At 34.7% G+C, this 17,434-nt stretch overlaps 1 protein-coding gene across 9 annotated transcripts in view; it reads left to right on the top strand.

Moving 5' to 3' along the window:
• LOC109080584 (phospholipid-transporting ATPase IH-like) overlaps positions 1 to 17,434 on the top strand; it is a 58,318-nt gene that overhangs the window by 26,087 nt on the left and 14,797 nt on the right. For 6 of the 9 annotated variants that reach the window (XM_042761156.1, XM_042761150.1, XM_042761140.1 and 3 more), the window contains 18 exons: positions 1,430 to 1,552; positions 2,031 to 2,120; positions 2,224 to 2,304; positions 2,402 to 2,509; positions 3,833 to 3,961; positions 4,190 to 4,293; positions 4,501 to 4,551; positions 5,077 to 5,141; positions 5,613 to 5,694; positions 6,204 to 6,330; positions 6,946 to 7,143; positions 7,225 to 7,398; positions 8,958 to 9,124; positions 9,396 to 9,467; positions 10,560 to 10,633; positions 12,094 to 12,197; positions 13,121 to 13,302; positions 16,843 to 17,350. In XM_042761156.1, coding sequence (XP_042617090.1) covers positions 1,430 to 1,552; positions 2,031 to 2,120; positions 2,224 to 2,304; positions 2,402 to 2,509; positions 3,833 to 3,961; positions 4,190 to 4,293; positions 4,501 to 4,551; positions 5,077 to 5,141; positions 5,613 to 5,694; positions 6,204 to 6,330; positions 6,946 to 7,143; positions 7,225 to 7,398; positions 8,958 to 9,124; positions 9,396 to 9,467; positions 10,560 to 10,633; positions 12,094 to 12,197; positions 13,121 to 13,302; positions 16,843 to 17,350 — 2,439 coding nt within the window. The remainder of the gene's footprint in view (positions 1 to 1,429; positions 1,553 to 2,030; positions 2,121 to 2,223; positions 2,305 to 2,401; positions 2,510 to 3,832; positions 3,962 to 4,189; positions 4,294 to 4,500; positions 4,552 to 5,076; positions 5,142 to 5,612; positions 5,695 to 6,203; positions 6,331 to 6,945; positions 7,144 to 7,224; positions 7,399 to 8,957; positions 9,125 to 9,395; positions 9,468 to 10,559; positions 10,634 to 12,093; positions 12,198 to 13,120; positions 13,303 to 16,842; positions 17,351 to 17,434) is intronic. The other 3 variants (XM_042761125.1, XM_042761132.1, XM_042761181.1) reach the window with 1 other exon arrangement.

Below are 17,434 nucleotides of genomic sequence, written 5' to 3'. Positions count from 1 at the left end.
CCCTGATCTAAGATCAGCTTTCCTTGCATAATCTAAACCTATTAACGCTGGCATGAAGTCAGCAGCAGTAGCAAGAGCAGATGCTTCAGAATACCAGATGTTGAGTGAAGTTTTAGTAACAAAAAATGAAGAGAGAAATTAAGATATGTGCAAAACTGCTAGGATGAATATTTCATGCTGTTGGTTTTATTGCCACATAGTTTTCCGCTTATTGCTTTTACTTAATGTAGTATGGGAAATGAATGCAAAAGACAGTAGCAGTGGGCATCCTCTCTTACAATTTTCTGTCAGTCATATTGTTATTAGTGCTATCATCACTATTATAGCATTTCTCACATTAACCCCTAATGTAGGTATTAAAGGGACAGTTCACAGAAAAATAAAAACTGTCATCAAATGAAATCATCATTTACTCAGCCTAATGTCATTCCAGACCTGTTATACAGTCCAGTGTTGTTTGTACATTTTCAATTCACAGAAAAAGAAAGTCATACAGGTTTGAAACAGTGTTATTTTAGAGCTATATAAATATATATAATATTTTTTATAATAATTTATATATAATAATTTTTATTAGTAGAAATAGCTTTTATATTTATATTTTTAGGTTTCACATTTTGTTATGTGCTTTTGTAATTTTAATTTCATTTTTAAATATTACAATTTAGGTTCAATTATTTTTAAGTTTTAGTTTTTATTTATTTCCATTTAAGTCATTTTTGTGCTTCAACTTATTTTTAGTTGCCAACATTTGTAATGTGTATTGAGTTTTAAGTTTTCAATCTATATTTATATTATATTTTGTTTTAAGCTTTATTACAATATTTTTTTTATATAGTTTTAGTTTAAATTAAAGATAATAACCTTGGTTTAGAACAACATGAGGGTGAGTAAATTATATATATATATATATGTATATATATATATATCTATATATATATATATATATATATATATATATATATTAGTATATATATATATATATATATATATATATATATTATATATCACATAGAGTTATATTGAAATAGGGACTCAAGTCAAATCTAGAGACTAGAAAATCATACAGACTACCACCTAGCAACCACCTTAGCACCTTAGCAGCTCTTTCTGTCTTTCTCTCTCATTCTTTGTTATGAAACTATGTTCCTCTGCCTCAAATCAAGCATGACAGGAATCATAAGTTCTGCATCTGTTCTCTTTCTCATCAGAGCAAACTCTATAGTTGTAGCTCAAAGCTGGTTCCTCATTTGTGCACCTGTTTTCTCCAGTGGGTGGATCTGACCTGTGAACTCAAGGCAGACCAGCCGACCATGTCAGTACTGATTAACGAGTGTGTTCTCAAACAGAAAGCAGTCACATTGGATGGATGATGCATGAATATCTATGAATAAATGAATAATCCACTCTCTCTGTCTCTTTGTTTCAGTGTACAGGAGAGGAGAGCTGGGTGGACAGCAGGACCGTTTATATTGGACATAAAGTGCCTCCACCAGGAACAGAAGCGTACATTCCACAGAGATTTCCTGACAACAGAGTCGTCTCCTCAAAGGTCAGATGTGTGCCATGGCCAAACAGCTATCTAAACCAAAAACAATACCTAAGGGATGATATACTTTCAGCCGATCAGTATCACAAATTAAATAGAAAACATGATCAGGACCAGTGGTCAGGTGGTCTTGTATCACCATGGCTGGCTAATAAACACATTTTTTTAATCATTTATTTTTGCTTTGTATTCCAATTTATATATAAATTTATATATAAATTGGAATACAAAGCAGCAAAAATAAATGATTTAAAAAAATGTGTTTATTGGCCAGCCATGTAGTTTCATGTGTTAAATATTTTAAAAACTGAAACATTTAAAACAACCTGAGACTTAAAATTATGTAAGATAATAGCTCTATTTGCATTATAAAATGTTTATTAAATTACATTTATTTATTTTTTTACAACATTGGCCCATTTTTGCTTGTTTTAAAGATAAAGTTTTGTTTTGTTAAACATATATCTCTTTTTCTCCACAGTATACTTTCTGGAATTTTATACCGAAGAATCTCTTTGAGCAGTTCAGAAGAATCGCCAATTTCTATTTTCTGATCATCTTTCTAGTGCAGGTTTGTGATGGTGTCGCTTATGGAAATTGTCCTATTAGCATGAGCTGACCTTTGTGTGACAGCATGATGTGTGATATTTCCCTCTCACCATCTTTCTCTGTAGCTGATCATTGACACACCTACCAGTCCTATGACCAGCGGTCTGCCTCTTTTCTTTGTCATCACCGTCACAGCGATTAAACAGGTGAGAAAAGACCCCTAACTTTCCTCTCTAGTAGGTGTCATTATTGTAAAGTCACTTCTTCACTGGTGTCTCTGCTTGTACCTCTAAATCTCTGCAGGGCTATGAGGACTGGATCAGGCACAAAGCGGACAACGCTGTAAACCAGTGTCCAGTCCACGTCATCCAGCATGGCAAAGTTGTACGCAAACAGAGTCAAAAGCTTCAGGTGTGTGAGCACATAGAATGAGTATAAAATCTGGGGCTCACACCCTATAGAGTAGTTAATTGTGCCATTAGCACCACCACATGTATTTGAAAAACAAAAAAGGTTTCCTTGGACAGTTCTCTTCATTTTCCATTTGTGAAATAAAATCATACCATTGGTTGGGCTGCTCATGACACTTAAATGAACAGCAGTGTTTTGAAAGTCCCATTATAAATGGCTTAATATCTATGCAAATGAACCTGGCATAGGTGAAAATATTTTAATGCTAAAAAAAAAACACACAATCCATCAAAAAAAATTTTTTAATTAATAATAATATAATTATTATCATATAAAAAAAATAACCTCTCACACTACACAACCATCTTGTTTGTTTGGAAACAGAATGTTGGCATGTCAACAAGCAGAATGACAGTGTACCCACGTAACCCACAATGCACTGGGAATCTTTTGTTATTTAATTTTGAAACTATTGCTCTCTCACTCTCTTTCAATATAGAATATAACATTTTATATAAAACTTGAAATGCACAGTGAAAAACACTGGAAGCTGTGATGATAAAGAGAGAATGTGCTTGAATACTTACCATTACAGCTTTTCCTACTGATAATCCGGTCAGCATGTGTAATCCGTTACACAACACATGCAGACAGGCCAGCGGGAACAGCTACCAGGATCAGGATGTTCATTTATGTAGATTCATGAATATTATTTTTTTTTTTTCACTGTTACGTAAGAGGCAACTCATTATCTAAAGTTGCTTCGTTGATATTGGTGTCACACAGTTATATTATATATTACTTTATTCAATCACTCTGTCAGGGAACATACTGAAATCATTATTAATCTGTATTTAGGTCAGTTCAGAAGTAAATTTAGATATTCATAACATGAGATGACCAAGAAAAGATAAACACTTGATGACCCGTTCTTAAAGTCACAGTGTGTATTTTCTGCACAACTAATGGTAACAAATGGAATTGCAGTTTGTTTCAGTGTCCTGAGGTAGCAACAATTGCTCAACCAGTGGTGTGAGTTTAGTGCAGGATTGCTGGTTTTGGTCGAACAATGGTTTGCAAAGTTTTGCAGTTGGTATAATGTTGCTAGTCACACACAAATTATACTCTTCACCTATACTTATACTATTCACTCACTCACTCATAAGTATAAACCAAGAGAGATTTAAAAAAAACTTTTTCCTACTTATAAAACTACAACACAATATAAAATATTCTCACTTTTGGTATCTTCGGGTTGTTGTTTGATTCAAACTGTTACTGTAAATGTTGAATTTGACCCTTTCTTGTCCTTCAACCTTTTAGGTGGGTGATATTGTCCAGGTGAAGGAGGATGAGACGTTTCCTTGTGACCTCATACTGCTCTCCACCAGTAGAGAAGATGGAACATGTTTTGTCACGACAGCCAGCTTAGATGGAGAGTCCAGCCATAAGGTGATTGGTCGTTTTATAGAAAGGCAAATATTACTGTTAGTATTCCTAAAACCTAACATTAGGGGTTAATTCTAAACTGTTATATTGTGACTGAAATGTCTTGGCTGGACTATATAGCACACTGGCAGTAATTCTTATTAGATGGGAGAGAGTAGAAATGTGCTTGTGAGAGTTTTTGACCTTGGAATGCCTACTAGGTTTCTCTTGTGCTCTCCTCTCTATACAAAGACCTATTATGCAGTTCAGGACACAAAGGCATTCAACACAGCAGAGGAGGTTGACACACTGCATGCTACGATAGAATGCGAACAACCCCAGCCAGACCTGTACAAGTGAGTGATACACACATACTGTATATCATCAGTAAATACATAAACAAATGCTTTCTCTTACAAACACTCACTATGCATAGAACTACAGTTAGATTGGCACAACAGCATGCAACACACTCCAGATACCCCACTTAACTACACACACACACACTGATATAGAGCCCAGACTAGACATTAATTTCTGTTTTTCCTCCTCTTCTGCTGTAGATTTGTGGGACGCATCAATATTTACTTGGATCGAGACGAGCCCATCGCGAGGTAAATCTATACTCAGGAAATGGACTCTTAATTAAGTGTGGAGGCCAGTGTGTGAAAGACTGAATTCAGAGGGACACTTCATCATTTTCATAGAACAAGCCTCTCATCCATTCCTTATTCTTATTAAAAATTACAGATCGTTTGAATATTTGTGCGTTTTTAACCTAAATCACAACAGCATCCATCTGTGAAGGATGTGGCAGGCAAACATACAGAACTGTTAGCCAATCATAGCAGTGGGCATTTAATTTCTATAAGTCTATAATCCACCATTCCTATTCAAACAGATGGTTCCGGTGAGGGGGGTTAAAAATCTTGATGTAAAAATCTTGATAACATTATAAGTGGACCATAGAGAACAGTGCAAAATACAAAAACAAAGGCAGTTCAGGATCCCTTTAAAATAGTCCTGCAGTGTGACAGATTAATCTGCAGTACAATACATACAGTACACACTGTAAAAAAGATGTGAATATAATTTTTTCATGTTTTTAATGCTGCATTTGATCTGTTTGATTACTTTAGACCCCTGGGTTCTGAGAACCTGCTGCTGCGTGGAGCCACACTGAAAAACACTGAATACATACATGGTAATAAATAACAACACTTCATATTTAGAGCTCGGTCTAAACGTACTGATGTCAGTGATGCTAAGATCCATCACTATAACCTGGTACAGTGCTTATGTGATTTTATGTGAAGGGCAGGAGAACGAGAGAGGAGAGTTGCTGATTGAGTCGTTCTGTCACTCTGTTCCCACTGTAATTAAATGAGTCACTGAGGCTTGTGAGATCAGAAAGAAGTTCTTAATTGCAAGAGCGAGAGATGAATGTCAAATTATACATGTGAGGATTCTAAGAGCAGGGCAAGCTCTGAAAATGTTTAACTTTGTTACAGCGGAACCATTGTGACATAATGGCACCGTACGGTAGAACAAAAAGAGCTCAGTTATGTAACAATGGCTTTTTTAGGTTATCAAAGCATCAAAGAGGCTACACCGAGACGGTCATAGAATGGAATTATTATCTCAAAATGCTCTTTGTCCTGTCTTGTTTCTCTAGCTGTCGCCATCTATACGGGCATGGAAACCAAGATGGCCCTCAACTACCAGTCCAAGTCTCAGAAACGCTCCGCTGTTGAAAAGTAAGACATGGTGATAGGCTTTCGATCAGTTTACCTTGCCGTCAGCATGTACAGGGTAATGCATTTAGTGTGCTGTTTGTAAAGCAAATTGCGGGCTTCTGTATTTGATGTCACAAATTGTATCAAGTTGCACTCATATGTTTCTCACTGACAATTCTGTGAGATAGATAGATGCATCCATTAAGAAAACATGTATAATATGTTTATATTGAACAAGCAGGTGTACTCTCAGAGATCTGCTTTCAGAGTTCGGATAACATTGACTTTTTCAATCAAATGAATGTTGATTTTTTTTTTTTTTTTGACTCTGATTTAACATTAAAGATACCATTCGGACAAAAAAAATTTTTTATTCTGAAATAGGATACGAGTGATTAAACTCAGAGACCCTCAGGGAAAGTTACTGCGGTTAGATCTTGTCACCCTGATGTATTATATGTGTCTTTGCCATTAGGTCCAAAAATGATTATGCTCAGTCTGGGATCATTTAATCACTTTTTGTTCTGCAGGTCTATGAATGCCTACCTGATTGTGTACCTAGGCATTCTGATCAGTAAAGCTCTGATCAATACTGTCCTGAAGTATGTCAGCCAGTCCAACAACCAGAAAACTGAGACTGAGAGGCAACGGCATGTAGTACGTGCTATAAAACAATGCTTATTATTATAATAGTTTATTTTTTTATATAATTTATTATTAGTTTTATATTTGTTATATTAGTATTTTTTATTTTTTATTATTATTTTGTTTATATTAAACATATAATTACAAAAAAAAAAAATAAACAAAACTAAAAATAGAGATTTACCAATTAAAGAGAATGAAAACTTTTTTTTATTAAATATTTATATATTTGTTTTTATTAAATATTTTATTATATTAATGTTTTTATTCAAATGTATATTTTTGGTACTACATTTATATACTACTTATACATAAAATTTTATGTTTTTTGAGCAGCAAATCAACATATTAAGAATTATTGACCTGAATGAGTGATTCTTTGTGTATGTACCTACATTATTATTATTATTTATAATATATAATAATAAAAGTTAATGTTTTTAAAATATACTTAAAAGACTATATTTTATAATATTTCTGTCAAAAACTAAAAGCAGCCTCATTAGAGGACATACTGTTCATTAACACAATTAAATCAAAACAATTGCACAAACTCATACTATTTAATTCAATCAAAACAATTGCACAAACTCATACTATTTAATTCTCTGCATTTTATCCCTTCAGTTAATCCGGGCATTCACAGATTTCCTTGCCTTCATGGTTCTGTTCAACTACATCATTCCTGTGTCCATGTATGTGACTGTGGAGATGCAGAAGTTCCTTGGCTCGTACTTCATCCTGTGGGACGATGACATGTTTGATGAGGAGCTCGGAGAGGGACCGCTCGTCAATACCTCAGATCTTAATGAAGAACTTGGACAGGTAGGAAACCTTTTCAGTCCACTCCAAAACTGCTCCCTGGGTCATTATTGGTTCACTGTCTCTCTCCTTTTTCCATCACAGGTGGAATATGTCTTCACAGACAAGACTGGCACTTTGACAGAAAATAACATGGAGTTGAGGGAGTGTTGTGTGGATGGGAATGTTTATGTGCCACATGCCATCTGTAACGGGCAGATCTTACCTGGAGCTGCCGGAATGGATATGATCGACTCCTCTCCGGGCGTAGATGGAAAGGTGAGCTTGTTGTTTGTATTTCCATAACCGCTGTAAAAATGCAGTGGGAATTTAAACATACATTCAACTTTTGATTTGGGGTCAGTGACAGGAAATACATTTTTATAATCTTACAAATGTCTTCTATTTCAAATAATTACAATCCTTTTGATTTTGAGAAAAAAATGTCTCATGGTCTCCACAAAATTATTTAGCAGCACAACATTGATATTAAAAATGTTTCTTGAGCAGCAGATCAGCATATTAGAATGATTTCTGAAGGATCATGTGACACTGAAGACTGGAGTAATTTTGCAGAAAATTCGGCTTTACCATCACATTAATAAATTACATTTTAATATGTTCAAATAGAAAAGACTTATTTTAATACTTAAAAATACATATATATGTATATATATATATATATATGTATATATATTAAATATAGATATAGATATATATATATATATATATATGTGTGTGTGTATATATATATATATATATAAAAGAAAAATATCACATATGGCAAAGTTGACCATTCCATTTTTTCTATTCTTTTAAACTTCTGGTAATTTTAGTGAATGTATGAAGTCTGTTCATCTCAAGTTCCCTCATCTTTATTCAAAATAATTGCTAAATTCATGTTTTTGTCCAATACCATGACATTTCATCATTATTAAGTGTTACTTAAGTCTCTGGATACATTTTGGGCCACTGTATACATTTGAAAAAAGAAGATAAAGAAGCTATAAGCACTATTGGTCATTGAGAGAATGAACGTGTTATTATGAGCTGCAAGTTATGTTTCGTTACACAAATAAATCATATCATCACAAAGGCAAGTTTCTGCATGAATATCTTAGCCGTGGATGGGTAGAATGATGGATGGATTCTAATTTTATTTTTGATAAATGAGCTTAGGGCAACGTGACACATTAATTTATCAGATTAGCTAAAGCATATATTAAAGAATTTATTAACTTGTTAAATTTCCCTTCAGATCTTGTCAGTTGTTTTTGAATGTGATTTTTATGAATAACAGTTCAAAAATTGGAATAAACTGTCAAAAATTTGGAAAAAAGTTTGTCCATTCAAAATAGTTTCTTTAAGAATGAGATTGTGTGCATGTGCATAATAAAGTGAAATATCAGAGTTCACTGTTGAGATTTTTTAATGCCTGCTTGTATCAAATGTATCCAAATATTTACTAGACACATTAATACTGACTGGATTTTGTTCAGAGTTAGACACAGATAGCCTCTCTCTGTCCTTTTGTCTCACTGTCTCTGTCACTTAATCTCTTTTTGTTAGTCTCTCTGTCTTCCTTTCTTCTGGTGTGTGAGGAAACAGATGAATGATTCTGTTCCACTGAGATGACTCGCTCTTAATTAAAGGGAAATAGTGTGTGATGCTTGAACTGTCTCATGCCATTACATACTATTAATAAATGTAATATTTTACTCTTTTAAAAAGTATTTTTGCTTTAAGAATGAAGCGTAAACATATTGGAGCAAATTCACCACTGCATTAGTTTTGTGTGCAGGATTTCAGTACAAACGTGTATGTGTGTGTCTCATCAGGAGCGAGAGGAGCTGTTTTTCCGTGCACTGTGCCTCTGTCACACAGTCCAGGTGAAGGAAGAGGAGACAGTGGATGGCATTAAGAGAGGAATCCATCAGGGCAAATCCACCTCCTTCTACATCTCCTCCTCTCCAGATGAGGTTGCACTGGTGGAGGGCATGAAAAGGCAAGACACATACTATACATACATGCACTCACACAGAACCACGATAATTTATACTATAGGTTTTGACATTCTATGTCTTACTTTGGGATCCATAACACTTTCACTATATACATTTTTAATTTCATTTATCTTCTTCATTGTTATATTTCATTTTTGTGCCAAAACAGTCCATGACCATTTTCTAATTTGCTGTACAGACTGTCATGTCTAACCCTAACCCTTCATCACAATAACAAACTAAGTTTGCTTTCCCTTTCTCTCACCTGTTCAGGTTGGGCTTCACCTATCTCCGTCTGAAGAACAGTCACATGGAGATCCTTAACAGAGAGGATGAGATGGAGAGGTGAGCCATCTGGAAAACAGCATGAGCGCAATGACCAACAGGAAACTAGCAGCATTTTTGGACAGTTAGAAGGTCTATCAGTCTGAGAAAGTGGTTTTGCCCACAATCTTATTTGCTACACTTTAAAAAAAAATATATAGTATAATTTAAAAAATTTAAATTTTATTGTATTAATATTTTAAATATAGATTATTACCATAAATTATTTTATAATCATTTTTAATTTAAAAAAAATTATAAAGGTAAAATTACTATAAAATATTTATTTTTTTAAAATAATTGTTAATTGTATTTTTTTAAATAATAATAAAATAAACAGAATAATGTAACAGTAAAAAATGAATGGAAGACACACACACAGACACACACACAAACACACACACACACACACACACACACCCCACATACACAACATATATATATAAATATATATATATATATATATATATATATATTATATATATATATATAGTATGTGTGTGTGTAACATCTATGCATTTTACAATTGTTTTTTTTTTTTTATGTATAATTTACAAACAAGCTTTTAGTTACATACCAAACCGCTAGCAGGGCTGCTTATACCCCCTATGGTGACTGCAGCTTTAATTTTCTTGTCATACTGTGTATTTTGCCACATGCTGTAAAAAAAACAAACCAAAGCAAAAGTACACTCAGCCCAACCTAAAATCAAATCATTTGTGTATTTACTCAGCAGGTTGTCATATTAATGTAATTGTGTGTTTTTTTAAAGTAACACCGTTATACAGTACTGTTGTTGGAAGCAGTCGAGTTCCTCTGTTTAGGGAATGTTGTAAAAGGACCGGTGTTTGTGAGATGGAGTGAGTGACTGAGTGTGAGTGTGTGTGTCCTTGAAGGACAAGGACCAGCCATAATTAGTGCAGCTACACACTGTCCTACAGCCGAGGACATGAGAGTCAGCACAGAGTGCAGTCACAGGAAAATTCTGTCTATCTGTGATAAAGATGTATCTCAAAGGACCCAATCAGTAGTAGATAGTAGATCCATTATCCTTTTAAATCTAAAGACTTGCAGTATTGTCTTTATGTATGCATTTGTGTTTATTCTTCACAGATTTGAGCTGTTGGAGGTGTTGAACTTTGATTCAGTGAGGAGGAGAATGAGTGTTATTGTAAAATCGAGCTCAGGTAGGATGAACACACACACACACACACACACACACACACACACGTTTACTTAGCTATCTAAATTGAGATATTCAATAGACATCTATTGATTTTATACAGAGTTGGTTATAAATACCTAACCCTAACCCACACCTTGCCCTAAAAGAAAACTTTATGCATTTTTACAAAAAAACAAACAAAAACAAACTTTATTTACTTCATTGTTATATATTTACTTTGCTTTTTACAAATATAGACATCCCCCAAAATTATATTTTTGTCAGATTTAGTTGATTTACCTCCAAAATTAAGTAGGCACACATACACACACACACACACACACACACACACACACACACACACACACACACACACACACACACACACACACACACACACACACACAAATATTTACTTGCCAATTTAAATGAGGACATATAAATCTAATTATAATTATTATGTATAATTAATTCTTGTCCTAAAGAAAGCTTATTATGTCAGTTTAACATGTTAAATTATGTGTGATTAAGTATTGAAAATGTGCTAAAAAAATAACTGCAGTTAATCATGCATCTTGACTAGTATGTTAATTGCATTTTTTAATAAATTAATTAATCAATTTAATTATTTATTTATTGAGAGTTATGTTTAATGAAATGGAAATAAAACAAATATATTAACTTTTAAGGCAATTTTGTCATGTCTAATCAATGTTTTATTTTGCCACAATAATATAATGTCTTTGAATGATCTCTGCAAATATTGATGTGTGCAATTAATTGTGATTGATCTGATTAATCTGTATGTCATGTAATAATTGTAATACAATTTATGAGATTGGCAGCCCTAATTCACTTTATTTCTGAACGATTTTCCCATCTGAGAACATCCCCAAAGGGATTTAGCTAACATCTGGGGATACTTTTGCCCTCAAAGCATTGCTGAGTAAACACACACATGCACACTCATTCTGGAACTGCAAGTGACTGTTACACATTCCACTGAAAGTGTCTGAGTCACTATGTGTGCCCAAATGAAGGGGCAGTTAATGCAAGTGGGTCAATGTGCTACTAGCATACAAATGAGAGCAAGATTTAGACATCTGTATGATTCCTGAATACATTCAGTCACACACAACTGACCTGATAACTTATCTTTTAATATAAAAAGCAATTAGGATATTCTTGAATACATTGAGAGCCTTACATCATAACCAATGTGCTAATTTAATGTCAACATGAAACAACCCATTTTACTATCATATTATGATACATTTTCGAGGGGAACAGGAAAAAACATATATAAAATCTCAAAGACAAATAGGTGAGTTTTGGTTTCATGTTGACTTTAAGCATGAATTACATAAAAATAATGCTTAACCTATTATAAATGTATTGAAAGCATAAAATACTAGTGGTTGTACAGTTTCTACATTATAGCTGTTGACACTTTATTTGTTGATAATTGTTTGTTTGTTCTAGGAGAGTACTATTTGTTCTGTAAAGGTGCAGATTCTTCTATTTTCCCACGGGTGGTTTCTGGAAAGGTGGAGCAGGTCAGAGCGCGAGTAGAGCACAATGCTGTGGTGAGCAAAAATCTGAAACATCTTCATCTTCTTTCTTATTTTAGCAGCGCTATTTATAAGCCACAAAAGCACCTTCCTAGATCTTGATGGAAAAAAGCTCCTCTCAAATGTGTTTGCTTATGCAGCTTTTCTTAAGCATGAATGGCTTCCTCAAAGAGAGCTGAAAGAGGAAAGAACCTAAACATCATTGAAAATTAAAGAGAAAAATAGAATTTATGTGTTTCTATTTATGTGTTCTTACACTGCAGCCCAACAATGATCTCATTAGCTTTCATAAGAGGGATGAGTATTATAAACAACCATTATTAGTTTAATGTCTCTGTAGCACCCAGAAGTCATTTGTACTTTATGCTCTTGATAATCGAATGAATATAATTATCTTAAACTTGACAAATATATGGAGTCATTTGCAGAAAAATAATATAATTATGGTCCCAGACATGAGGAATGGATCTAATGTCACAGATTAACACAGCTCTATGTTACTTCATTGTGTTACTCACAGATCTGGGTCAGGAATGACATCACTTTAGAAAGGGTTTGGTTGCATTGGCGTCTGTGCTGATTCATGACTCGGCAAGCCATAGTAAAAAAGTTTTTTTTTTGTCAAGACAGACAAAATTGAATCTTTGTTTTCAAGACTGTCTGAAGGAGCCAAAACTGACAGTTCTATCAGTAGTGTTTTATAAATAATGTTAATGGGAATATTTCTACTTTTCTAAATTTTTGTCATTTCATAATCTACATTTCAAAGGGATAATTTACCAACAAATGATAACTGTGTCATTATTTACTCACCCCCACATCTTTCTAAACCAGTATGTCTTTCTTTTTTATATGGAACACAAAATGTGATGTTTTGCAAAATGCCCTTTTGCATACAACAAAAGCTGACATTTTTGTTTCAAATCTTTCCCCTGTAGGAGGGCTTACGGACTCTTTGTGTGGCTTATAAGAAGCTGACTCATGAGGAGTATGATCAAACGTGCCGTCTCCTCAACAGCGCTAAACTAGCTCTGCAGGATCGCGACAAGAAACTGGCTGAAGCTTATGATGTCATCGAAAAGGATTTCATCCTGCTTGGAGCCACGGCTGTGGAAGATAGGTGAATCACTGCCTTCTGACTCACAGTTAGCCTGATTAACATTTACCAAATACCACAAATACCATCTAAGTTTGATTAACATGTTTGAATCAAACTTACTATTTCAAAGTTGAAAAGTTGATGGAGTGGAATCCAAATCATTTCATGTTCAGTATTCCCTGGTCAAATCAAAATGTCTGAGACCACCAGTGGAAATAAGCAACTTATTGTTATCGAGCATGATTTGAGGTTTTTTTTAACAAATGGAATGTGAATAATAATTTGAGCAGAATTTTTGAAAAAATTCTTAGTATTGTTTTCCATCATGATTTGAGAATGTTCCAAAAAACATCAAAGAACATTTAATTGTAATGTTTCATTTTAAATATTTCTTGTTTATTTTAAGGTTTAAATTAGGTTTTGAATTTTTATTATAGCCTAACACTTTTGGACTCCACTGTACAGTACATTCCCAGCAATTTACAAGTTTGTAGCTACACAGGAGTCACTGTAGAGGATCAGGGAAGCTCATTTTTTTCATGCTGTTTGATATGGTAGCATCACTTAAAGTCATTCATTCATTGATTGTACAGTAGATTCAGTGCTAAGAATTAGGGCCTCATTCCCTCTTGCTCCTGCCCACTACACTATCAAAAACTCCATAGTGTCAAAATATGGAACCGTGATGTCCGATGCATTTCTGAGCAAGTCCGATATTGCTTTCCAAGTTGCATGTTGCTGTAAAAATATCAACATGTTAATTAATATCTTATGTTTTCCATAAAGTGCATTATGCATTTACCTAAATTAGCAAGGTGCATTACCCTGAACGGAAATGAAGAATGGATGTGCATTAGCAATATTAGATTGTTAACTGGCTGAACGCCAAGGTCCCAATTGGCCGAACAACTGGGTGGAAGAGTTACAGGTCCAGCATCCGTTTGAAGCACACATGAGCACCCGCGGCGCTGACAGAACCAGTGTGTTAATGTTAATTGCACAGGCAATCAATAGAGTCCATCCGTTAGGCTCCAGTGTCCTGATAATGAGCAGCTAACGTAATTAGACCCCCTCTTGAATCAATCGGCAGCCGGCAGACACGGTTCTGATGAACTATTGTTTTGGCTTATGCACTTATGGAGGCCATTCAACCCAATGTTATAAATAAACACATCAATCCACGTTGACCGCCTTAATGAATATAACAGAGCAAACAAATAGTGATTACTGGACGGGAACTTATTTTGTCAGGCTGTGTTGATTAGATGCAATCAGTGCCCTCTAGGCACCAGCCTGTTTGTGGCTCCAAGATGTCACTCAAGATCATGTGTTATAGTCAAATACACAGGGAGCTAATTTGATAAGGGGCACCATTAACTGTTTTTAATGTGCTTGTTTTTATTTAAACAGAATCCCTGAAACTTTCTAGCTGACATGGATTGGCAATGGCAACCCATTTTACCTCTAAATGTGCAGTCACATTGGCAAAATCTAGAGGGCAAAAAGGTCCATTGTCTATTGCCAATAGTGTAGCAATGTATGAAGCACAGCTCATACAGAAGTCACTTTTAAACCAAGCAGCTTTCTGTTGGTCAACGCTGCAAATTTGTGTTGCCAACTTGAATCTGTTGCGAAATCCACAATCATGTGACGATTGGATTTGAAATGCAGAATTGACTGGATTTCACCCACAAATATTCTGTAAATTTCACTGCAAGGAATGTATTTGAGAGCACAGCAGGATATTCAACAAGAAGAAAAGAAGGGCAAGAGAAAAGTGGATGTTTTAAACCAGAATAGAGCCTTACTTGAATGTAAGGCTGCAGTGGATTGTAGAGAGGATATAATCAATGTTACATTAAAGTTAACTGCCATTAAACAACTTCAATTAGTGTTAACTATTGTCAAGATTTTAGAAAGGCTGCATTTGCTAACAGCAGGCTAACATGATGCCTTGAATGGCAATTGGGTTACATTATTTTCCCAGCCAGCTTGGCCTAGGTGACATAATTTGCAGAGCAAAGTCATTTCAGACGCAGAGCATGTTAGTTTGAAGTGCTTTTTTCAGATGAAGTACATTAATCATGCATAATAAGGCTAGGAAAGTGTATTTAAGGAAGCATATAACATAAAATCTGATTTCATGTCAACTTTAAGCCAAGATTTTAAAATAGGGAGCCAAATAGAATGTTGGGGAAATCAGAAGAAATGTTATGACTCAACTAGAATGTTGCTTAACTTGGGGAATTTGTTTAGTTTCAATAGAATGTTAAGTGAAATGCAATTCATGTTATTAGAATGTTTAACAGGTAGTGTAGTTGTGCTTTCATCCCGGGAGTCATTGTGAGAATGTCACTTCCTGCGTGGCTGGGCTGTGAGTGAGGTGCAGTGGTGGGTGGAGTCTTAATTATCTGGCAGCAGTGGCACTGTGAATCCTGACTGCTGGGCTGCTTAATTACTGAGTGAAGTGGGCTGAGACATCACACTGCACCACTGAGCCATGCAGAGCACTGTCCATTAACTTCCACTCCAGCACTGCGCAAAGAATAAAGCACACAGGATTGCTATATAATATGGAAAATCTTGCTGCTGCTGCTATACAATGGAGACAATTGGGCTGTCAAAGCAACAATTGCATAATTGTCACTTTGTCTATTTGATGTTGTTCTTTGGCTGCTATTTATGTCAAAGTGTGACAGATTAACTTAATTGTTTGTAAAAATAATTATTTTAAATTGACACAATGTTAAACTCCACCGCCTAGTTTTTCAATTAAATGGTAAAGGAATTGTATTACAGTTAACCTTATGTGAGCTTGAAAAATAGTTGCATTGGAAAGAATTTTATCTGCTGTTTGTTTTTCAACTAGTTCAAAAGTTTGAGGTCAATAAGATTTTTTTATATGTTTTTGAAAGATGTTTCTTATGCTCACCAAGGCTGCATTTATTGATCAATAATACAGTTATAACAATAATATTTTGAAGTGATATGGTTTATATATATATATATATATATATATATATATATATATATATATATATATATTTTTTTTTTTTTTTTTTTTTTTAATTTTATAACTATTAATTCCAGTCATCAGTGTCTCATGATCGTTCAGAAATTATTCTAATATGCTGATTTGGTGCTCAAGAAACTTTTCTTATTATTATCAACAGATGACTGTTCTGCTGCTTTATATTTTTGCAGAAACAGTGATTTTTATATATTTTTTTTTGTTTGTGTTTTAGGATTCTTTAAAAAATGACTGCCCCCAAACTTTTTAACAGTAGTGTAAGGTACATGCTTAAAAACTCTGCAAACTAAAACTTGCTTTAAAATTCCATTTAAAAGTATCCAAACACTCAGGACTTCCATAAACATACATTAGAAAGGTAATATGGTGAATGTCAACATTTGTTAGGGTCAGATTGGTCATACTTACGGTGAATCAAGCTAAGGTTCGGTTGCAAATACGCACACAATTTGGCTCATTATACAGACATTGTGTTAATTGTGTAGATGACCTGCTTTTGAAATGTTCTTGGATGTCATTTTCTGTTTCAGGCTGCAGGATAAAGCGGCCGACACCATTGAGTCCCTGCACAAGGCTGGTATGAAGGTTTGGGTCCTCACAGGGGACAAAATGGAGACAGCAGCAGCCACATGCTATGCTAGCAAGTTGTTCCATCGCAATACACAGATCCTGGAACTGACAACCAAGCGAACAGAGGAGCAGAGTCTCCATGACGTCCTGTTTGATCTGAGCAGAACTGTTCTGAGACAGCATGGCAGCATGACCAGGGACATTTTCTCAGGGTGGGTACAGTGGAATACATTTACATGCTCCCATACACACACAGACACCTTCACACATATGTGTCGGTCCCACAGGCTCTCAGGTGATTACCAAGACTATGGTCTGATAATCGATGGGGCAACACTGTCAGCTGTTCTGAAGCCAACACAAGATGTAACCAGCAATGGAGGCAACTACAAGGAGATTTTCCTGGAAATCTGCAGGAACTGCAGTGCTGTTCTCTGCTGTCGCATGGCACCCTTACAAAAAGCACAGGTACTACAGCACGTCAGTCTCAAAGAGTATATACTACCATTCAAAAGATTGGGGTAAGATGTAAGATTGTTTTTTTTTTTTTAT

Source organism: Cyprinus carpio, chromosome A1, assembly GCF_018340385.1.
Source record: "Cyprinus carpio isolate SPL01 chromosome A1, ASM1834038v1, whole genome shotgun sequence".
In the NCBI taxonomy this organism is placed as follows: domain Eukaryota; kingdom Metazoa; phylum Chordata; class Actinopteri; order Cypriniformes; family Cyprinidae; genus Cyprinus; species Cyprinus carpio.
The sequence above is the reverse complement of the archived record's forward strand: the minus strand, read 5'-3'. Positions and strand labels throughout refer to the sequence as shown.